The 24,745-nt window shown below is 42.3% G+C and overlaps 1 protein-coding gene across 1 annotated transcript in view; it reads left to right on the top strand.

Annotated features, from left to right (window-relative positions):
* Nucleotides 1-10,955: 10,955 nt before the first annotated feature.
* Nucleotides 10,956-24,745, top strand: part of LOC126184745 (unconventional myosin-Va) — a 373,204-nt gene continuing 359,414 nt past the window's right edge. The window contains exon 1 of the mRNA XM_049927281.1: nucleotides 10,956-11,067. Coding sequence (XP_049783238.1) covers nucleotides 11,047-11,067 — 21 coding nt within the window. The 5' untranslated portion in view covers nucleotides 10,956-11,046. The remainder of the gene's footprint in view (nucleotides 11,068-24,745) is intronic.

Here is a 24,745-nt window from a genome sequence, read left to right as displayed (position 1 = left end):
AAACCGTACCTGCGGTGCCATTCACCGCCTGAAATGCGTCTTCACCACCTACTGGAGGCAGCACCAGTTCCCATAGTCCTTCAACTACTCCACTATTAACTACTGTTAATAACCAAAAAATACACCCGACGCTATCCTACGTCATTATGTAAATGTTTCTTTTCGTCCTTCGTACTCTCTTCTTTTTTAATTGAATTTCACCTATGTTAAGTCATTTATTATTAGGTCTACAACTTTGCTTCCGCGTTTTGCAGAAGATGCCACTAGTGACAAATGATGGTGCAGGTGTTAGGTCGTAAGTGTCATACAATAAGCTTAGGTGTTCGTAAACATAACTTCATCAAAATATTCGTCGATTTGTGATTGCAACGTAATGTTATCATAAAGCTATTCTCGACTGAATATGTCAACTTACGAGCCCAGTTCTCGTCATCTGCAGGAAGTTTTATTTTTCTGATTTAGTATGAAGAAATATGTGGCTGAGGCTCGTAAAATGCTGGGTAAGACTTTCTGTGAGGCATTTATTAGTGAAAGATAATGCAGAGAATGGTTTCAACTGTTCAAACATGGTGATTTCGACGTCGATGACTAACATAGCGATGGAAGAACAAGGGTTTTCGAAGCTACTGAAACCGATGGAGACAGTCACAGAAGATCGTTATCGAAAGCAACTGAGCCGAGCATTGAAAGACAAACGGCGACAATTCAGTGATAGACAGGGAAATGTGATTTTGCAGCATGTCAGTGCTCGACCCCATGCCGCAAAACCCGTCAAAACGTACTAGGAAACATTGAAATGGGAAGTCCTACCCACCCGCCGTACGAGGGGCATTTGAAGAGTCTTTGAAAAGTCCGAGAGATGGCACCATCGGCGCGTATCAAGGTCATGTTTAGTTGGTAGCATCTTTGAAAAGGTTACGACTCCAGAAACCATTGATAAAATCCGTGATATGGTGATGGATGACAGAAGAGTTAAGGTGCGTGAGATTGCTAGTGCTGTGGGCATCTCGAATGTACCGGTACATAATATTTTGCATAAACATTTGGACGTGAGAAAGCTATCCGCAAGATGGGTTCCGCCATTGCTCACGCTTAACAGAAAACGGAATCGTGTGAAGTGTTGCAAGAACGTTTGCAGCTGTTCAGGAACAATCCGTAGGACTTTCAGCATAGTTTCGTCACTGTGGATGAAACATGGATACATTACTATACTCCTGAGACTAGACAACAATCTAAACAATGGATTACCAAAGGAGAATCTGCACCAAAAAAGACAAAGACCATTCCTTCGGCCAGAAAGGTTATGTTGACTGTCGTTTGGGATTCGTAAGGGATAAGCCTCATCGACTATCTGGAAAAGGGTAAAACTATTACAGGTAAATATTATTCATTGTTGGTTCAAATGGCTCTGAGCACTATAGGACTTAACATCTGAGGTCATCAGTCCCCTATAACTTAGAACTACTTAAACCTAACTAACCTAAGGACATCACACACATCCATGCCCGAGGCAGGATTCGAACCTGCGACCGTAGCGGTCACGCGATTCCAGACTGAAGTGCCTAGAACCGCTCGGCCACTGCGACCGGCATTATTCATTGTTATTAGATCGTTTGAAAACCGAGCTGCTAGAAAAACGCCTGCGATTGGACCGCAATAAAGTCCTTTTCCATCACGACAATGCACCAGCACACACCTCAGCAGATGTGGTCGCAAAATTAATGGAAATAGGGTTCCAGCTCGTTTCACATCCCCCCTATTCTCCAGACTTGGACTACTATTTGTTTCCCAATTTGAAGAAATGGCTGCGGGACAAAGATTTTATTCAAACGAGGAGGTGATTGCAGCAACTAATAGCTATTTTGTAGACTTGGACAATTCCCATTATTCTGAAGGGATCAACGAATTAGATCAGCGTTGGACGAAGTGTATAAGTCTCAAAGGAGACTATGTCTAAAAATAAAAAAGATTTACCCAAACATGTAAGTAGTTTTTATTTTTGCACGGACTTTTCAAACGCCCCTAGTATTCTCCAGACATTGCACCCACTGACTACCACTTTCTTCCGTCAACAGCACACGCGGCCTGGCTGACCAGCACTTTCGGTGATACGACCAAGTGCAAAACTGGATCAATTCATGGATCTCCTCAAAAGACGCTCAGTTCTTCCGCCGCGGGATTCGTATGGTGCCCGAAAGATGGAGGGAAGTAGTGGCCAGCGATGGCCGGTACTTTGAATCGTAAATGTTTTGTAAGTTTTTCACAACAAAGCCACGAACTTCGAGCAAAAAACGGCAGAAGCAGAGTGGTAGACATAATAGAAAGTCCCGGTGGACTTTGAGAAGAAGTAACCATAACTTTCTCAGCTAGTTTCATGTAGGATATCTTTTAAAACCTTAACCTCTTTGTAAAGAAGTTGGTTCCCTAACTGCCATAAAGAAAAGTATAAAACAGAAAGTACATTCTTAGGAAAATCGAAAATTTCCGAATCACGACCTGTGAAACCCATTCCATTCAGCGTACTGATACAGCCGTGTGTGTAGCCTCTTCACTAATGTGTTATACAGTTGATTTTCAACATACCAGTCTATGTCAATTTACTACTAATAGATCATGTTGGTCTGATCGGGCCATAATCATCAACAAATTCGTCATTTAGGCTAGACAGTCTTACATTACTTAAGTGGAATACATTTTTATTTACAACCATCACCCACACAGGACACTATTCAGTTCTCGTTGCTCATCACTATCTGAAGCACTGCGAACTTCTTAACCTATCACTATTCTAGCATAGTTCTTGTCACTATTATTTACCATTGACCAAACGATATACAGAGATAAGCGAAACAAAAAGGCTCGGTACTCTTGAATTGTGTATGGTATTACATTTATAGAAAACCTTTACCTCTTTTGGTTGCGAGTTTCAGTTACAACACACACACACACACACACACACACACACACACATACACAGAGAGAGAGAGAGAGAGAGAGAGATGGGGGGGGGGGAGGGGGAGAGAAAACAATAAATAAGAAAATCGACGACAGGTTCACCTTGATGCTTATAATTAAAATAGCACATAAAACACGAGACATATACGATACCTCAGCAGTACTTATGTATGGGTTTCTAATTTTACAATTAAATTAAATAAGCGAAAACATGATACCTCTTTTCTCCTCAATAACAATCAAATTTCGTCATTTATTGAGGCGCTTCTGCATGTCAGTAGACATTGTCCTTTCTTGTTTCTCGTGGAATTGCCATTAGACACTGGTGCTAAGGTCTTAGGTCGATAATATTACATAATCTGAATGGCTTCTTGACTTTGGATATATGAAACGGTAAATTTTAGGATGAGGTATAGTTGCTATTTCGTGTGGGCCATGAGACTCACGTAGAAATTTGCTAAACATTTATCGTGATACAGTCCAGTTCGCATTTATATTTGATTTTCTGGTAACCGCTTTCAGTTATGCCACCTTCAAACCAGTTATAGAAGTTACTAAGGTGTTGTGTCTAATATTATAGAAATTTCTTCAATACTAATTTCAGTATTTGGAAATCCAATCGCATTGCTTTTCCAATAGCGCCTTTGCTTTCTTTATAATGCACATTTTCGTGTGTGCCAACTTTTTCCGCTCACTTTTCCCGTACGTCGTGATCTGTTGTCAACTGGGCCACTGTCTGTGGTTAGCCCGTACAAGTTTACTCTCCGTATAGCTGGGACCATCAGACCTGTTACTCACGGATTTCGAAGAGCCGTAGGTATGTTGTAGAGAGACCTATCCTGAGTGCTTGGCTAGCGGCTTTTGCCTCTAATTTTCGAGAAAATAGATGTTGACAGTTTACTCGTCCCTCCTATACCTGAAACTTTCATTGAGTTTCGACCGAGTTAGCGTAGAGCAGGGGCTACGGTTCACGACAATTAAGGTGGCTTTACGGGTTCAAACTCTGCCCGTGTACCTTTCATTAATAAATCAATCATTGCGGCACACCTTTTTCAAATGTGTCTTCCGCTTGTGGTTCGTAGTAATAATTCCAAATATTTGGACAGCTCCAAAGTGCTCGCAACAATGGGCAAAGTATTAGCAATTGCTGAAGGATTGCAGGTACAGACGAAACTTTCATCCCTACTTTTCACCTAGATTATGTAATTAATACCGATCAAACCGGCTGCCAGTACTAATCGCCGTCGAAAGATTCCTTGGGGAACAAGCAGCGAAAACCGATTTGAACAAGATTAGTCATTCCTTCACAGTACGGTATACTATAACCGCATTAGGAAAGGTATTCATTACGTTTCCTTATGTATGCAAGACCCATCAGGGAAATTTGATCGGCCTGCTGAAAAAAACCTGAAGAGTTCACTCATAAATTAAAAAATGTAATTTTGACGTGCACGAAATCAGGGAAGTCCACGAAAGTGCTGCATGAAGAGTTTTTTAAATATGTCATTCTTCCGTGCGTGGGACAAAAAAAAATACATTATTGATTCTTGAGAAGGGCAGACCAATCAGACACTCCACGATAAAATCTTTATAGATGAAAGAAAAGAACGCAACTATGCCATAAAAATTATCCCACCCAAATGTAATCCACTTTGCCAGCTGTGTGTATTAAGTTTTACAAGCAGGTTAAAATTTCCAGGAAAAAAATTCAAAATGCTCCCGACTAATAGAGAAATCGCTTCGCGGGAAAAGTCCATATAAATACATTCTTCAATCCTGCATCAATTTTGTGCACCTGCTTTCACAGGAATAAAGAAATACGCGGGGTTCGCATCGATGATGATCGAAGAAAGAACAATCTTTTTCAGTTTAAACGAACTGTGTTTTCCGTGTGCTTGCAAGGCAGTATCTTTCATTAAATGTGCGTGGTGCTCTACGAATTTGTGTTTTGTTTACTTCTACGAAGAATACTCGTACCATCCGGAATTCTATTCTAGCACAAGTGACGCAGGCGATAGCGAGGAAGACAATACTGTAATCTATGCCGTAACAAACGAAACACACATTTGAAGAAAGTTTACTGTGATGATTGATTTCCAAATGAAATTTCTATGGCTAAATAGATTAGTTTTGAATAATCGACAAAGTCCAAAGAAGGGCAGTCCATTTTGCGTTATAGCGAAATAGAGGAGTGGGTGCCACGGATATTGGGGTGGCAATCATTAAAACAAAGGAGTTTTCGTTGCGGCAGGATCTTCTCATGAAATTTCAATCACCAATTTTCTCTTCAGAGTGTAAAAATATTTCGTTGGCGCACACCTACATAGGAAGAAATTGTCGTCTAATTAAAATAAGAGAAATCAGAGGTCCCACGGAAAGATTTAAGCTTTCGTTTTCCCCGCGCGCTGTTCGATAGTGGAACGGTAGAGAAATACACTGTTGTTGTTGTGGTCTTCAGTCCTGAGACTGGTTTGATGCAGCTCTCCATGCTACTCTATCCTGTGCAAGCTTCTTCATCTCCCAGTACCTATTGCAACCTACATCCTTCTGAATCTGCTTAGTGTATTCATCTCTTGGTCTCCCCCTACGATTTTTACCCTCCACGGTGCCCTCCAATACTAAATTGGTGATCCCTTGATGCCTCAGAACATGTCCTACCAACCGATCCCTTCTTCTGGTCAAGTTGTGCCACAAACTTCTCTTCTCCCCAATCCTATTCAATACCTCCTCATTAGTTACGTGATCTACCCATCTAATCTTCAGCATTCTTCTGTAGCACAACATTTCAAAAGCTTCTATTCTCTTCTTGTCCAAACTATTTACCGTCCATGTTTCACTTCCATACATGGCTACACTCCATACAAATACTTTCAGAAATGACTTCCTGACACTTAAATCTATACTCGATGTTAACAAATTTCTCTTCCTCAGAAACGCTTTCCTTGCCATTGCCAGTCTACATTTTATATCCTCTCTACTTCGACTATCATCAGTTATTTTGCTCCCCACAGTGATCAAAAGTATACGGACACCATCAAAAACATATGTTTTTCATGTTAGGTTCATTCTGGTGCCACCTACTGCCAGGTACTCCATATCAGCGACCTCAGCAGTCATTAGACATCGTGAGAGAGCAGAATGGCGCGCTCCGCGGAACTCATAGACTTCGAACGTGTTCACGTGATTGGGTGTCACTTACGTCATACGTCTGTACGCGAGATTTCCACACTTCTAAACATTCCTAGGTCCACTGTTTCCGATGTGATAGTGAAGTGGAAACGTGAACGGACACGTACAGGAGAAAAGCGTACAGGCCGACCTCGTCTGTTGATTGACACAGACCGCCAACAGTTGAAGAGGGTCGTAATGTGTAATAGGCAGACACCTATCCAGACCATCACACAGGAATTCCAAACTGCATGAGGATCCACTGCAAGTACTATGACAGTTAGGCAGTAGATGAGAAAACTTGGACTTCATGGTCGAGCAGCTGCTCATAAGCCACACACCACCAGTAAATGCCAAACGACGCCTCGCTTGGTATAAGGAGTGTAAACATTGGACGATTGAACAGTGGAAAAGCGTTGTGTGTTGTGACGAATCACGATACACAGTGTGGCGATCCGATGGCAAGGTGTGGGTATTGCGAATGCCCGGTGAACGGCATCTGCCAGCGTTTGTAGTGCCAACAGCAAAATTCGGAGGCGGTGATGTTATGGTGTGGTCGTGTTTTACATGGAGGGGGCTTGCACCCTTGTTGTTTTCCGTGGCACTATCACATCACACGGCCTACATTGATGTTTTTAAATACTTTCTTGCTTCTCACTGTTGAAGAGCAATTGGGGGATGGCTTTTGTATCTTTCAAGACGATTGAGCACCTGTTCATAATGCACGGCCTGTGGCACACGGCAATAACATCCCTGTAATGGACTGGCCTGCACCGAGTCCTGACCTGAATCCTACAGAACACCTTTGGGATGTTTTGGAACGCCGACTTCGTGCCAGGGCTCACCGACCGACATCAATACCTCTCCTCAGTGCAGCACTCCGTGAAGAATGGGCTGCCATTCCCCAAGAAACCTTCGAGCACCAGACTGAACGTATGCCTACAAGAGTGGAAGCTGTCATCAAGGTTCAAATGGCTCTGAGCACTATGCGACTTAACCTCTCAGGTCATCAGTCGCCTAGAACTTAGAACTAATTAAACCTAACTAACCTAAGAACATCACACACATCCATGCCCGAGGCAGGATTCGAACCTGCAACTGTAGCGGTCGCTCGGCTCCAGACTGCAGCGCCTAGAACCGCACGGCCACTCCGGCCGGCTGTCATCAAGGCTAAGGGTGAGCCAACACCATATTGAATGCCAATATTACCGATGGAAGGCGCCACGAACTTTGAAGTCATTTTCAGCCAGGTGTCTGGATACTTTTAACCACATAGTGTAGCTTGAAGCTGATTCGATGAACCTTTACCCGGGCACTTAACTATGAACTGCAGAGTAATCATGTAGATGCACAGGGTGATAATTATTGAACTCTGTGATATAAAATCGTCATAACTTCTGAACAGTTTGCGTGAGGACGTTCAAACTGCGTGGTTGGTCGCGGGGCATGATGAGAATTAGCATTCGCATGTATGGTTTGGTTTAGCGACGAAGCCCTCTTTCATTTGGAGGGGTTCGTCAATTAGCAAAATTTTCGCATTTGGGGGACTGAGAATCCGCATTTCGCGATAAACAAGTCTCTTCACCCTCAACGGGCGACTGTGTGGTGTGCAGTGATCAGTCACGGAATAATTAGTGCGATGTTCCTTGATGGCACAGTGACTACCGAACGGTACGGGAAGGTTTTGAAAGATGATTTCATCCCTATTATCCAAAGTGATTCTGATTTCGGCAAGATGTGTTTCATGCAAGACGGAGCTTGACCCCATCGAAGCAGGAGAGTGTTTGATGTCCTGGAGGAGCACTTTGGGGACCGCATTCTGGCTCTGGGGTCGCCAGAGGCCACTGGCATGGACTTCGATTGGCCGCCATATTCTCCGCATCTGAACATACGCGACTCCTTTTCGTGGGGCTGTATCAAAGACAAGGTGTACTGCAATAACCCCAAAACCATCGCTGAGCTGAAAACAGTCATTCAGGAGGTCATCGACAGTGTCGATGTTCCGACACTTCAGCAGAATTTCGCTATTCGTCTGCGCCACATCATCGCCAATGTTGGTAGGCATGTCAGACGTGTCATAACCTAAATTCGAATATCTGTAGTGACGTTTACATGTTGAATAAAGTGTGTGCACGCGTAGTTTGAAACTAATTTACGTTTTTTTATATACTTCAATAATCGTCGCACTGTAGACGTAGATTTTTCATGAGATATACTGTTTACTATATTCTGTACGATGAAACTGAAAAAAAAGTACGCGGCTGGGATTTAAACCAGTACGGCCAATATGGTGGCTGTGAACTTCCGCTCCTACGCTACGCTCGCTTGCTCGAAGCAGGTTACAGGTTACTTGTACAGTTTATACGCATAAAACTGCCACTTCAATTTTCTCTGAAACTAGGGGCCGTGACATGTAAAGCCGCTAGCCAAGTACGCAGGACATGTCCGTCTACAACATACCCAATACCCATGGAATCTCGTGATTAACAGGTCTGATATTCCCCTTGTAAGCTAAGACTGTTCTTTTAATGAAGACAATGTTGAAACCTCACAGCTCTGAGACTGTGTCTTCCCTTTGACTTTTATCAAATGATGTAATTTACCGCCATAAACCACTTACAGATTTACGTGACTAGCGTGAAAGACTGTCTGTGCTCAATGACAGGTATAGTCTGATTTACTGGTAAATCTTAGTAACTTATGTTTCTCGTCAAATAAATGGCTCATATCACTAGATGAAGTTATTAGTCTAAAACTTACGATTTTTACCATGCCTGTCAACTATGACCAGCGATATTTCATCTGTTTTTGGGTTGAGCTTTAACATTTGGTCAGCATATCCATATTTTGCTTCAGTTAGATTTCTTTCCGAATTATAACAGCTTGCCGACGAGGCCGCCATTGACTAGTATAAACTGTTGCTTAGTTTTGCGTTCCTAACTAGGTCAACCGTCGGCGTTTCTTACCTTTGTGTGGCATGATGAATGGTTAGCCTGTTACCGAAGCATGTCCATTTAGTGGGTTATACTATGTAAGTTATCTCATTATTTTGAATGAACAGCCATTATTTATCTAATACTTTGTATTTTAACTATGTTACTTCTGAAATGAATTTCATACAATCATTTGAAAGTGGCTATACAGCCGAAACTGTGCAGTAATGATCTCAAAATAAGCAGTATTTTAGTCCAGCCAACAGCAGAAAATGCAGCAGAGTGTTATCACTCGGACAGTTTGTGCTGGCTGTGGATATTATTGCAGCTAATGTACTGGAAATCTCTCCCGCTCTTCAACCGACGTCTAAAAAATGGTTCAAATGACTCTGAGCACTATGGGACTTAACATCTGAGGTCATCAGTCCCCTAGAACTTAGAACTACTTAAACCTAACTAACCTAAGGACATCACACACATCCATGCCCGAGGCAGGATTCGAACCTGCGTCCGGAGCAGTCTCGCGGTTCCGGACTGAGCGCCTAGAACCGCTAGACCACCGCGGCCGGCGCTGAGAAACGATACAATCACAATCTCTCTCTCATGTAAATAATTCTCACTGAACAACAAGGATGCAGTGGGAATGCATTTACATCTGTTGGACGAATATTATGAAAACAAACACTCGAAACCGACGTTTCACGTAAGTCACATGAAACGAAAATCTGTAACGCAACCATCTGTGTGTGGCGTGTTTATAATTATGCATTATTTATATTTTAGGACAATTAATCTGTAAAAAACACACCACATGTCATAAAGAAAGCGCGTAAACCGTCTGAGGATGAATCACAGCGATTCGAAACCGGTAACGGTATCCTTTGAATAAAGGAACTGAAAGTAAATTTGTGGCTGGTTGCTGTCCTAACACCATCAACATTTGTCTTCAAACAACAGCCACGGTCTGCATCATGTCATCATATGACAAAATTGCATAATTCAAGGCAGGCGCAAACCTACCCACTAAGTTCCGGCACACCGAACGGGATAAGTGGTTTACGAAATTCACGAGAGCGAATCAGGGGCTCAATCAAGCTGTGCGTATCAATAGTATTTCGCTTTTCCACGCGCCGCAACTTATCTGTAATTTTCAACAAAATAGGTTACTTTATTTTTCAGCTTGTCATGTAAAAATAAATAATAATCTATGATTTATTTTAATCAAAATATGATGTATTTCTGAAATAAACTAAATAATTGTTTACGTGAATGAAAGTCGCTGATTATCTCGACATTTACTGACTGCTTTGTTTTGTTTCTAATCTACCCCAATTATTGTACGTATTAGTTTTCTTCGAAAGATGGGCTTGCAACCAATGCTTAACTGGTCAACATTATCTGTGTAACGCATTTTTGAGTCCATTTTAGTCTTCAGTGTAATGCAGACTGCAGCAATAGGTGAAGTCAGATAGCTCTTTAATTTCTTAGCTTAGACGTTAAAGCAATATTGATCAGTCCTGATTTCAGTCAGTACCAGTACATATTTTACACAGATTGTGATAATTAATAAAACTTTCCGTTTCGTTATTCCAATACAGAGGCAGCAAATTTTAATGCATACGGTAGGAACACAAATGCGCTTCGAATGCGACTCTTCTCGTTGTGTTAATGCGGAAGTGAACACTGCTTGACTCTCAGCTATGGAAACTGGCATTGTGCCATCACAGACAGTGCCGCTAGCGGTGTCACTGTACACTGCTGCTCTCTAGCGGAGACTTGACTAAACTGGGAGGTAAACACAGTCGAATGAACAGCATCCCCGGGAGATGGCAGGCTGTAACGCCTTCTAGTCGAAATGCTTTGATGTAGTCGATCAGTCTCTTTGGCGCGATATGGAGAGTAGTGATAAATATGAAGGGAGAGGGTAGTTGCCTCTCCGATGTGATCATATGTTTTTGGCTTTTCGTGTTGGAACTCAGACAACATTAGGATGAATGAACTGTACAGCAAGGTAAGTAAAACTATGAATTCTGCATCAAGTTTTACTTCGTATAGGTGAATATTTTTGCACGAGAATGTGTACCCAGGTATTGCTGTCAGATTTGGCGTTTCTTACGATACAAATTAGTCTTCGGGTGGTAAAAACTTTTGTTTTTGATGTCTGCAGTGCGTCGTTGATTTGTTTATGCGGCATATCAGTCGAAAACAGTGCCCGTCAATAAACCAATGTGTGTTACGACTATATGAAGCGGCACGCTCTGCGGTCTGTTATTGTGGCGTTTTCGCCAGCGCAACAATTTCAAGACTTGTTTACTACCTGCGGAGTTTAGTCGTCAAGCGAAAAAATTATATAAGAACTGATCTATGGTTCTTCATATGGAACTTAATGGAGCTTTATTCCGCGGACTGTTTGTTCTACCTGTCTTCTTGCGGAGAATGTAAATGTGTTTCTGCATTAGCTTGCTTTCTAGGACATTTGGGTAACTCAAGTGTCAAGTCACATCTGTAAAACTTTTTCTGCCCTGAGGATCTCAATCTGGACTAGAAACTAGACTCAGTTAGCTGTAGTTAGTTCTGGACAGACGCATAGTGCAGTGATGTACGAGGAAAATATTCTGTCATTGCTTGACGTATACAAATGAAACTGTTGACATACTTTTTATAAACAAAATGTCATAAAACATTATTTCCATGTGACAAGATTTTACAAATATTTTAACTAAGTATCAACTACTGGATCTTCAACAGTGAATTTATGAAACTGTCACTCAAATATTTTGAAAATAAAGTATTCTATTGAAGTAAGACGATACCGGTTGTGAAAAGCTGTAGTATGTGTTGGTACGGGGGAGAGGGCAGAAAGAGGAGGACTGAGGTTATTTAAGATCTTCGAAAGGAAAACTGATCCCAAATGCTGATTCTGGGAGTGTCACTTAGTAATATGAGTAAACATTGTTAGCAGTAACTCTGTTTTAAGCTGTTGTGTTATCCACTCAGAAATCATTCCCACAAGTAAGGTGCATATTGCACTGTAATTTGTTTTCCGTACTAGATAATAGATACAAAAATTCACAAACGGTATGTACATAACCCATTAATTAATACCTAGGCTTGCTTAAAGATAAAAGTGTGTGTGGTGTAAAAGGGTGATTGGGTGGGAGGGGGGGTTGCCAGTGCCAAGCTGCTGCAGCTCCTGTAGCCCACTCTCCCCCCCCCCCCCCTCCTCCTCTGACTCCTGGGTGGTGCATCTATCCCAAATATGAATGGCCAAATACGAATGGAATTTATATTGTTTGTGATGTAACAGCTATTCAGCTTGTTCTCTCTCCCCCCCCCCCCCCCCAAATCCATTTAAAAGAGCTCTCATGATTGACAACAGAAGAGTTGAAAATTTTGCACCAGTGTTGATTTCACGAATACAGAAGTGTAACATTTAGTAGAAACGGCCTGAATTGTTAATAAGCCTGTCAATTTGTGATTTGTCGGTGGCTCGTATTACAGTGAAAATTCCACCTGTGCCACTATGTCCTTTATTAAACGCCATCGCTTTCGAAGATAGTTTTATTTATTATAAAACAGAAGTGCCAAGTTTTTTCATTTTATCGTCCTATTTGTTGTTCTGACTTCCAAAATTTCATTGGATCAACTGTCGACAGTAATGATCACACCTATACGGGATTATAGTTTTCTTCAGGTGTAATAGAACATGCAGTGTAATTCATATAGCATGATACGAAAATTGTCAATCCTTTGTCGTTAAGCTGGAACCCTTGTATAGGCTCATTTAAGATATGTAGAATCTGAAACTTTGACGCTGTTCGTGATCTGACTAGTACCCTTATAGCGCCAAATGTGTTTTCATTTTGTCAGTGGGCGTGCCCAAACAGAGCTGCTAAGCGTATAGCCAAGGGCCTCCCCATTCAGTTTATCTGAAGTTGTTCTAATATGTGTATAACTGTTCAGGCTTTCGTTTGGTTGGTGTCTATACGCCAACTGTTGACATCTTTAAGGACAGTCTTGCTGATGAACTTTTTCGCTTTTTTCTGTTACACTTTACTTGTATATTACAACTGAGGTGTAAGTTTGTCTGTTTGGCGTACGTTTTTGTGAAATTTGGGCTTTACTGAAGAGCTGGTACTTTAATGACATAAAAAAAAAATCGCGACAGACGTGTTCTGTGACATTTAGATGTCATTAGGAGCGTTTTGACACAGACTATAGGAAGTTGTCTGCGCCAATTTCCTATAGCATTTGGCGGTTATATCAGAAATTCGATTTACGTTTCGTCATTGCAGTGTTAACAACCCTTGTACCTAAGTACATGTAGATCCAGTTTCTAATGAATAAATGTGCGTGTTTTGCGTACGTAGTCAGCCTCACAGGCTGTTATCCGTGTATACTTTAGGGTGTGACATAGGGTGACCACCTCTCTAGAATTACAGTGAGGGACAAGAGTGCCATAAAAGAGGGATATTTCGGGATTTTGGGGGACACAGCACAGCATGAAATTAAATCCGCTATGTTCTTTGGCTTCTTTTATTCATAGAAAAATGGTTTCCACAAGTACAATTAACATAAAATTCAGTATTTAAACTATTGTTGGATTATAAATTGCGAGCGTATTTGACCTGATTTATTTTTAGAAACGCACAATTATTTCGGTACAATTGAATTCATACACATAACACACATTATTTCTGTTTAAAAGTGTATTTCTTGTTGCTTCTAGCACATGCGGAAATTTCCTTATCATTTGGGACCATATTCTGGAAGTCTTCACACTGCACATTGTAATTTATTTTATTGTCAGACTCTGATATTAACATAAACATAACGATGTTTTTAACAAATACATATGAACAAACGTATATCGAAGTGGAGCACAGGAGTTGATTGCCAGTCTCTAGACTGGGCTGTAATGCAAGAGGATTCAGTTACCCTACCCATCGGATCAGATTTGTTGTACTTTTGGCTTCAGAATAGGTATTTTAAAGACAACCATTGGAAGGTACTTTTTGCAGTTGCGCCTTATGTCTCTAAAGGCCGTCTGACACTAAATTCTGTAACAATTATTGTGACATCCAATAAAAGTTTCCCGCCTGTCAGTAGCCAGCTACATCTTTGGATTTTACAGCGAACTGTGCTGCAGTCAGTTTTGTATAAATTTTTCCTTTGTTATTAGCCTGCTGCCGCGTGTTCTAATTTTTTCTCCATATCTTCCCTCTTGTCAGGCTTCGTCTGTCTTGGTTCTGTTGTATTCTTCGTTCGACTTGGTGCACCTATCCATTGAATGCGTGAACACTGACTACGTGGCTTTCGAATAAGAGATAATGCTGTACTTGAATATTACGACCTTGGACAGGACAAAATCGAATGAGCGTTGGGACTAAATGAGCGTTTGGACTATCGATGTATCCTTAAATTTCTGAAGGTAGTAAAATATCTCAGCCTCGGTCGTAATTTACGTTGGAAGCTGTAAATTGTACGCATGTAAGTGGTCCACCCAACCGCGCGACCGAATTAGATATCACGTCCTATAAAATCGATCTTGTTGCCTTGTGTGCCAGTACTCACAAGTACACCGAGCGTTGCCACGGAGTTCCGTGATAAGGCAGATGATGGTCTACTTAAAACACCTGCGTAGAGCCTTTAAATGTTTGCCTGCGATTTTGGCACCCACAAAGCATTTTTACCACACCATACACAGAGTTCATAACTGATGCTACCACTGGAAAGCATTAAATACGAGCAAACACTTACGAAATTGTAGAACAAGTAGCTTGCTACTGTTTGTTGGAAATATGGCGAAAAGGAATTTTATTTAAGAGAACACTCAAAACAGAACACACACCTCAATGCAGTTGGGCTCTCCTCTCAACAGTGATGCTGATATGATGGGATTGAACATTTATTGCACAGTAGCTGACAGCTCGGTTTAATCAGTACGAATGGCATGTGAATCATTGATTGGGTTTAGCTTCCTAGAAGTGATAGAAACGTGGAGAAACTTTCCAGAATCGGGTGCTAGTGCGGCATTTGTAATGATTTTGTGATTTTCATTTACACACAGCAAGTACAAAATAACTGTTAGTGAACACCATCGTTTATAAACAACCATTTTCGCACGATCCAGCCGCGAACAGAGAAGGCAGAAAAGCTGACGGCGTGGGTACACCGCTGATTGTGGTTTGTGTAGTATGAATGAGGACGTAGATATGCCACATTCCAGTCAATACAGTGTACAGGTCGCTGCAAAATAAAACACTTTGCCTATGTCATCCTGCTGAATGGAAAGGGCGCGAAAAAGTCATAAGAAGTGAACGTTACTTTTAAACTTTTACGCCTGGTCAAGGTTCCAATTTTTTTTTTCTAGTACAGAATTTCAGTTGATCCCGTTTGACTTCCGACTTTGCAGCTACTTCCAATGTGAACATTGATCGCGTTGGAATAGAGGTCATACGCCTAATTTGTAACACGTGGTACGGGGGTTTGATCTCACTTCTTTTATCCTGATTGCTCAGATGGTCGCCATCTAGTACTTGCAGGTATTCACTGCCTAAGAGGGCAAGGTAAAAAATACACTCATTTTTCAACATGCCACCTACTCCCCACCCCCGTTATGTCAGTACAGTTAATTCAGTGTTTTCCATCTCTGAAGTGCGATTGTCAAAGGCCTGCAAAATACATATCTACAGCTGTCATAATTTAATCAATAAATTTGTTTTCCTAAATCTTGACGCAACTGCACCCTTACCTTCCTTCCTTTTTCCTACATTGCCAAAGCATCTTTGAGGACAGGTGCGCCGTCCTGTTGGGAACTGCTCTTCTCTCAAGGGATACATTTCATTTCGCGCTCTTTTTTTCCTTCCATTCACTTGTTGCACAAGACTTCTTTAGCAGGGTAATTAGGAAAAGAATCTCTTTTTCACCCCAAGTAGATGGCTCCGATACATAAAATCTACTTCTCCTATACAGCGACGCTGGCTTGCAACCACCGCTTTGACTGCTGTTTAGCTTCTGGCGTGAAGTGTTGGATCCACGTCTCATCCGCAGTAACAGATTGGTGCACAAGATCAGTTTAATTCTTTTTTAAAATCATCCATTTATTACCTACACTTGTTTTCTCATTTACATTGTCAGCAATCTTAAAATGCGGCACTCTTCGCTCGCGAAGCTTTCTTCTGGTCAGTTACTCAAGTAAAATATACGTGTTTAATATCTTTGATACACATAGAATGTACGCTCTTTTATACACTTCTAATTGCCAATCGTCCAGTGCCACATTGCGCAATTTCTTTCTATTCTCCTAAGGGCCACTCACTGTGTTTCTGTGCTCGCCGCATTTGCAGCTGGCGAACACGTTCAGTGAACTACTACGGATCGTGTGCCACGGAGACATAACGTTTCCTTTCCACAGCTATCCCACAGTCGTCATATGCACTAAAGATTGCCAACTCTTCTGCTTTACAGCGCAGACGGACTTATATCGACATTCCTGGACGACACAGCATAGACGTAAAACACCTTCCATATCGTTATTCTTCGATGTTCTGCGGATCCAAGCAGCCCTCTTAGACTGTTTGCAGATGATCGTGTCGTTTACCGTCTAGTAAACTCACCATAAGATGAAAACCATTTTCAGAGTTATTTTGACACGACATCCGTGTGGTGCGAAAAGTGGCAATTGATATTAAATGACGAAAAGTGAGGTCATCCACATAAATCCTAAAATGAATGCGTTGACTTCCGACTACACGATATACAGCACAAATTTAAGCGCTGTCAGTCCAACTAAATACCGAGGGATAACAATTACGATCAGCATAAACTGGAAGATCACGTGGATGATGTGGGAAAGGCGAACCAGAGATTGCGCTTCATTGGGAGAACACTTAGAAGATGCACCAAATCCACTAAAGAGACTCGCTATACTATGCTTGTCTGACCTCTTATGGAGCTGGAGTATTGTGCGCGGTATGCGATCCTTACCAGATAGGACTGATGGGGATATCAAAAAAGTTCAAAGAATGGTAGCTGGTTTTCTTCTGTCGCGAGATAAGGGTGAGTCTGTCACCGATATGATACGCGGGTTGGGTTGATGATATGATGAAGTCCCGTACACCGTAACAGAGCGCAGGGGAACGATGCGGGAGAGCCACATCGCCGTACTAGGCAAGGTCCTAGTGGAGGTGGTTTGCCATTGCCTTCCTCCGACCGCAATGGGGATGACGACGACGACGACGACGACGACGACACACCACCACCCAGTCACTCGAGGCAGGGAAAAATCCCTGACCCCGCCGAGAATCGAATCCGGGACCCCGTGCTCGGGAAGCGAGAACGCTACCGCGAGACCACGAGCAGTCTAGCAAGCATTAAAACAGTCTTTGATCTGTGCGGCGACATCTTTTCACGAAATTTCAATCAATAACTTTCCCCTCTGAATGCAGTGCGAAAATATTCTGTTGAAGGCCACCTAAATAGGGAGAAATAATAATAGTAATAAAATAAGAGACATCAGAGCTCTCACGGAAGTATTTGATTAGTTTTACCCTCTCGCTAGTCGAGAGTGGAACTATTGAGCGAAAGTGGTTCGATGAACCCCCTGCCGTGCTTACGTGTGAAATGCAGAATAGTAACGTATGCAGATGTACCCGATAACCTGTTTCCATGAAAGATGGTTCCATTCACCGGGATAATTTATGCCCTTTGTCAAAGTCACTTAATTGAGCAGCTTTCCCCATTCCCTGCATATGGTTTTTATAACCATTATCCCGTGTGCCCGGTACCGCCTCACGTGAGCTAGGGGTGCTCTTTATTGCAGTACAGGCCTATTTAACGCTCTGGTTAATCAGTGACTCAGTAATTGGTCGTATAGTCTCAGAACGAAGGCAAACTTGCTGTATGAACGTAGCTAACTGTCGCCCCCCACCTCCCCCCCCCCCGGCCTCCCCCTGCCGCCCCCCCCCCCCCCCGCATACTGGTTAAGGCTAGCCACTTTTTCTTTACCAGGATGCCGGGATAAAGTTACACGCTTGGACCCGGGACCTGCACATATATTCTATGTTAAGGCTTTGTAAGTAGAATTGTTAAACTCTTAAGTAAATCATATTTCAGATTAATACTATTTATGGTGCATAAAATATTGAGCAATATTGTTTGAAACGGCGTGAAGCTGAGGTGAAAGACGTAAAAATTGCTCCGCTCGCTATGGGGAAATATTCAGTCTCTGTGCTGAATTATATATAGTCAGTTTACTGGAAATATGCAACGGACAGTTCCTCGTTATCGGAACGATACGGGAAGCTGTTAGGTATATAATGGCTGTGGAAAAGGGCCTCGTAGTGCGTCATAGGGGAACCTCACACCAAAATTCGTCGTCCAGGGAGACAAATGCACGGTAGTGCAGTATTTCAGGGTAACCTGCATAAAGCTTCATTGACATCTACGTGGGATAGAGTTCCTTTCTTCCACGAAAACCCGATCGCAGGACCCACGTAGTTGATACTTAATTCCATAATTCGTCAGGAACAGTCGACGACGAGGCTTTCGCAGTGAGTTTTACAACGTCTGATAAAGAAGAATTTGGTGCACTGATGTTTGTTAATGTGGATGAGACGTGGGGTTATCGAATTCACGCCAGAAACGAAGTAGCAAAGAAACCTGTCAGGAAAATAGTGGCCCTACAGAAGGCAAGCGAAGTAGATTTTCTGTGTTGAATAGGCTGTGACCAGTATGTTGTGTGGTGCAAAAGAGTCTTCGTATTGGTAACGCAAATGAGGACACTAGGGAAGTCTTCTGGATCAGCTAAGCAAGAAAAGTAAGTATAGATTGTACAAAAAATCATAAGAATGACAAATTTGCTAATGGGAAAACTTAAATTGCATCTGCGAACCTCTGTTCGTTATTTTTTGACACCCGCCCCCCCACCCCGACTTCCAAGTATATACCTGTAGAAACTTGTGCTCGTAAACATTTTTACGCCAATGAGGTTCGACGGACGTCACAGGTTTGTTTGTGTGATCACTTTTCGCAACACGTACATAGATATTAATTTTATAAATTCAAACGTCTTTTGCAGAAATAAAAAGGCTTGTGAAGTTATAAAACGGAAATGTAGATAGATATTTCTGCAGATCTGCAACAGTCGCACTTCTGAAATGGAATTTACTCGTAGAGAAATCGTTACGTAAAGTAGTTTGATCTGAAACGGTGCCTAAGTTGAGAAATACGTAAGGTTTTGATCGAAAAAAGATCTTTAGATGCCTGGCTAAGAAAGTACGCCAATATTTCAGCGTCAATTCAGTTTGTCCTGATAAAAAAAGATTGCTCATATTTAGTGTACATTTATTGAATCTTTTCGGCAAATCCTGGCAATACTCATTTTTTGTTATTACAGATTTGCGATACGTATTCTGACTACTCAATATAAGACGGCAATATCGCATATTCCTGTCGCATAGTTTATACCTGCTCGGGCAAATAACAGCCGTCGACCGTTATGCCATGTCAAAAAGTCATCAAAGCAAACAAGTACCCTTGTTAAACTGTAGTCTTAATGCCTTAATTTGTCATAATATTGTCAGCGGTATACCGAGCACACAAAAGGGCAGTGAACTATGTATATTTCAAAAGAACTGAGAAACGCTTGCGTTGAGAAATATCCGCCGCAGATACCTGAGATGTAAAGTGCTTTGACGGCTGTGGTGAGTCATTCGCTGATAACGGCGTTATAGCTCGAGCTGAAGCTTCTGTCCAAGCTGCGCTTCCCGGAGCCCCTCACCTGCGAAGTGTTGTGAAGTACATCTCCTCTAGCCATTGAAACGTAAACATCCACTGGGTAAATGTATTTCTTGGCAACGTTAGCATTACGATAGACAGGCTACACACGCGAAGACACAGGCACATATACTTTTTGTATGATTCAAAAGTCTGAAATTTTTTGATGTTTTCTGTTAGCTCGGATGTGTTACAACAAAGTACACTAACTTTCGGTAGTGCTAGAAAAATGAAATTTTGGTCTGTGCACTACCCTTGACACAACTCAAGAACAAAAGAAAAAAAAAATCCAGTTCTCAGCCAATTATTTGCCGTTTTAGTGTGGCAAGTGGTGCAATATCACGCACAAAATTCCGAAATTCACTGTAGTATAAAGTAAACGACGTGTAAAGACAGAAATTAGGTACTCCTGATAGAATAGACACGGACTGGAACCCTACTGCAGAAATGGAAAATAGAATTCCATATTCGATCAACAGTTGTATCATTTGTCGTATCATTAACACTCATTTTAAAGAATTTTAATGCAAATAACCAATAAATAAGCAGCTTTATGAAGTTAAACGCCAGCAGCCGGCTGCATAGAAACGCGTTTGTGCTCCTTAAGTATTAGACCTGTGGTGAAAAAACCGCTTACAAATGGTATACAGCGGTGATAGCGTGTCCCACCAGCTTTCTTCCAGCAAATACTTTATAGTTCTCTCTATTCCATCGACGTCTCGTGGACACTGGAAACGAAAACTGATCTAGGATGGCTTTTCTAATCTTTCCGATCCTTTTGGTAACCGCCTTACGCAGTGTACCACTACGTATTTTTACTTCGACAGTGACTCTACTCTGGTGTGGAAAACTTAAGGACGAAAGCAACTTTCGCATGATGGGTCACTGCCAAGTAATATGGCTCGGTGAAATGTGGGCTGTACGAGAAATAACCTCTACAGTAAAGTATAGAAGGTAAGTGAAAGAAATACGGAATGAGACGAACAGAAATGACACTTTCGTTTGAAGACAAAAATTGCGCTGAAGTCACCACACTTTTTGTTGGTCACCTGGACATAACGAAAAAACGGGACACTGTACTTAATAGGGGATGTGGTCACCGCGGACGGCAATACATGCTCTGAAACGTTCTCATGTCGGCTGCAAGGGCCGGCCGGAGTGGCCGAGCGGTTCTAGGCGCTACAGTCTGGAACCTCGCGACCACCGTAGTCGCAGGTTCGAACCCTGCCTCGGGCATGGATGTGTGTGATGTCCTTAGGTTAGTTAGGTTTAAGTAGTTCTCAAGTTCTAGGGGACTGATGATCTCAGCAGTTAAGTCCCATAGTGCTCAGAGCCATTTGAACCGGCTACAAGGTTGGTAAGTTCTTTGTGGTAGGGCATTCCAGTCTTCCAGCGCTGGATGATCGTTGCTGCATGCGGACGTGTTGGAATGAGTCTCGCCAACGTATCCCGCACGTAATCGATGAGATTTAAGTCGTGGGGGGGGGGGGAGGAAGTGCAGGTCAGTCCGTTCTCCTAATACTGTATTGTTGCAACAGCTTCACAACCAACACTGTTCGATGTGGTCGCACATCGTAATCCGTAAAATAAAATCAGGGCATGCACCCTAGAAAAGACGCATATGCAGAAGGAGTACAGTGTAACAATAACGTTGACGGAAGCGCGTACCGTGTGCAAAGATTTGTAGCTCAGTACGTCAATATAACATAATTCTCCTCACGACGTAACACCTGACCTACCAAGACCATAGTGGCTGACAATATTAAACGTACCCTCATATGGCGAGAGGTGGGAAAACATAATGCACTCAGGAACATTGTCGAACATGGTCTTTTTAGTGATACAAAATTTCAGCGTACACAGATGCGGTTAAGATAGCATTTCGCTTATCCGCACAGACATTTGCCACCATTTCGTACTTCACGAGAGGGGCTTGTGTTTAACTTTAGACAATCTATCCAGAAGGGTATTATCTAAAGATACGAGCAAAAACTTGTACGACGTGTATATAAATCGATCAATAGTCAGTGATGACATTAAACACGTCATGGAACCAAAAGAAACATACCGACCACGAACGTAACAAATGGAAAGAGATACCAGATTTCTTCCACCATACTGCGTACAGTGTGCCAGCGCACGGAGAAAATTGTGTCAAAGCAGAATATCTTGTAGGGGTGATTCAGTGGAAATATATATCTATTTTTACCAGAAAACAATGAATGAAATTACGCTGTCGAAAAAGAAATTTCAGATTCGTTTCAAACGACCCAGAATTAAAGTCACAAATATTTAGACAAGTCTTACGTCGACAGCGCTCCCGTTTAGATGAATTTACAGATTTTGTGCAGAATTAAGAGCTGTACTTTCAGGGAAAATACATCGATCGTCGACGTGTATGAGAATAGTAGGATATATGATACTGTGGAGGAAACGGACAGACGTTACTGAAGTGACGTGCGACGCATGTTAGTGATTTCTTTCGGTAGATAAGATAACAGCTGCGATATGCGGACCCCATAATGACGTGTTCAAAACTGAATTGAGCTTTGCATTAAATGCGAGATAGCGTAGCAACAGATCGCAATATTCCGTCAGAACGACCACTTCCCGCAACATGTCTCCTAAGTACTGTGGTCTGGTCATTGCAGATTAATCTACACTGCAGCAGCACAGTTTAGGGTTTTTGAGGATTATTGGTTACTGCAGTTACTGAGCAGAGAAAATAATATATTGGAGATAATTATATTCAATCACGAAACATTTTTATACAAAAGTAATCTGGAAGAGCATGCCTTCGAATTTATGGGAAGTGTTCTTGAAGAACACACTGGCGAAGCAAGTGGAGGCAAACAAAATTGACTTAAAAAAGTTGTTCTAGTGTGGTTGAAGATATGTTGATTTCAGAATACCCAACGAATTGTACACTGAAGCGCCAGAGAAACAGGTATAGGCATGCTCATTCAAAGACAGAGATATGTAAACGACATAATATGGCACTGCCGTCGACAACGCATATATAACACAAGTGTCTGGCGCAGGTGTTAGATCGGTTACTGCTGCTGCAATGGTAGGTTATCAAGATTTAAGTGAGTTTGAACGTGGTGTTAGTCGATGCACGAGCGATGGGACACAGCATCTCCGAGGTAGCGATGAAGGGGAGTTTTCTCGTACGACCATTTCACAAGTGTACCGTGACTATCACGCATCCGGTAAAACGTCAAATCTGCGACATCGCTGCGGCCGGAAGAAGATCCTGCAAGAGCGGGACCTACGACGACTGAAGAGAATCGTTCAACGTGACAGAAGTGCAACCCTTCCGAAAATTGCTGCAGATTTCAGTGCCGGACCATCAACAAGCGTCAGCGTGCGAACCATTCAACGAATCATCATCGATATGGGCTTTAGAGCCGAAGGTCCACTCGTGTACCCGTGACGACTGCACGACACAGAGCTTTACACCTCGCCTGGGCCCGCCAACTTCGACATTGGACTATTGATGACTGGAAACATGTCTCGTTTCAAATTGTATCGAGCGGATGGACGTGTACGGATATGGAGACAACCTCATGAATCCATAGACCCTGCATGCCAGGAGGGGATTGTACAAGATGGTGGAGGCTCTGCAGTGGTGTGGGGCGTTTGCAGTAGTAGTGATATGGTACTCCTGATACGTCTAGATACGACTTCGACAGGTGACACGTACGTAAGCATCGTGTCTGAACACCTGCATCCATTCATGTTCATCATGCCTTCCGACTTGGGCAATTCCATCAAGACAGTGCGACACCCCACACGTCCAGAATGCTACAGGGTGGCTCCAGGAACACTCCTCTAAGTTTAAACACTTCCGCTCGCCACCAGACTCCCCGTACATAAGCATTATTGAGCATATCTGGGATGCCTTGCCACGTGCTGTTCAGAAGAGATCTCCACCCCCTCGTACTCTTACGGATTTATGGACATCCCTGCAGGATTCATGGTGTCAGTTCCCTCCAGCACTACTTCAGTCATTAGTCGAGTACATGCCACGTCCTCTTGCTGCACTTCTGCGTGTTCGCGGGGGCTCTACGCGATATTAGGCAGGTGTCCCAGCTTCTTTGGCTCTTCAGTGTATAATTAAGTGGTAAATGATGTAGGTAATTTGCTTTCGGATGGCATGCTATTAGGTTTTCTCTTTATGGATACGAGAGACTGAAAGTTACAACCGGAAGAATAATAAATGTGATCGAAAAAAGTTAGTACGGTATACGGGTAATAGTAATAAAATGCATATTTCAGACTTTCTGATTTTATTACACGATGTCTTTTCAAGGTGCTGCTATCGCAGCCAGTAAATGTCGATGCGGGGTATCGAGGATGACATGTACACTATCTGATCAAAACTATTACGGACCAGCCAGTATAAAAGGAAGCGGGAGTATAGTATAGTCAGTAGAAAAGCACTAACAACAAAGTGGGTCGGCCAGGAAAGTTCCACGACTTCGAACGTGGACTGGACACTGGACGTCAACTGTTCGACGAATTCGTCAGGGGCACCACACTTTGAAAGCTGCTAACGTCGACTGTTGGTGATGTAATTCTGAGTGAAATCGCGAAGAAAAATAACAGCTTAACCGTGGCCAGGCCGACATCTACTGACGGACAGGAAGGGTCGAGCATTGCGTAGGGTGGTTGCGATTGATATCAAGTTGCAGCATTATACAGTTTCGTTGTAGAACGTTGTCAAGTGAAAGTTCAGGATCGGCGATAAACTACGAAAAATTTGAGTGTTTCGTCGTCCAGTATCTCATTTACCCTGTCTCAAATTATCTACATACATCTCAATAGCTTTGATTGAAAACCGTTAGCAGTTGCGAGTATGGATCATCTTCAGATCCCCTTCTGCAGAAAAGCAGTTTATCAAAGAT

Source organism: Schistocerca cancellata, chromosome 4 (genome assembly GCF_023864275.1).
Source record: "Schistocerca cancellata isolate TAMUIC-IGC-003103 chromosome 4, iqSchCanc2.1, whole genome shotgun sequence".
NCBI classification, from domain to species: Eukaryota; Metazoa; Arthropoda; class Insecta; order Orthoptera; family Acrididae; genus Schistocerca; species Schistocerca cancellata.
The sequence above is the reverse complement of the archived record's forward strand: the minus strand, read 5'-3'. Positions and strand labels throughout refer to the sequence as shown.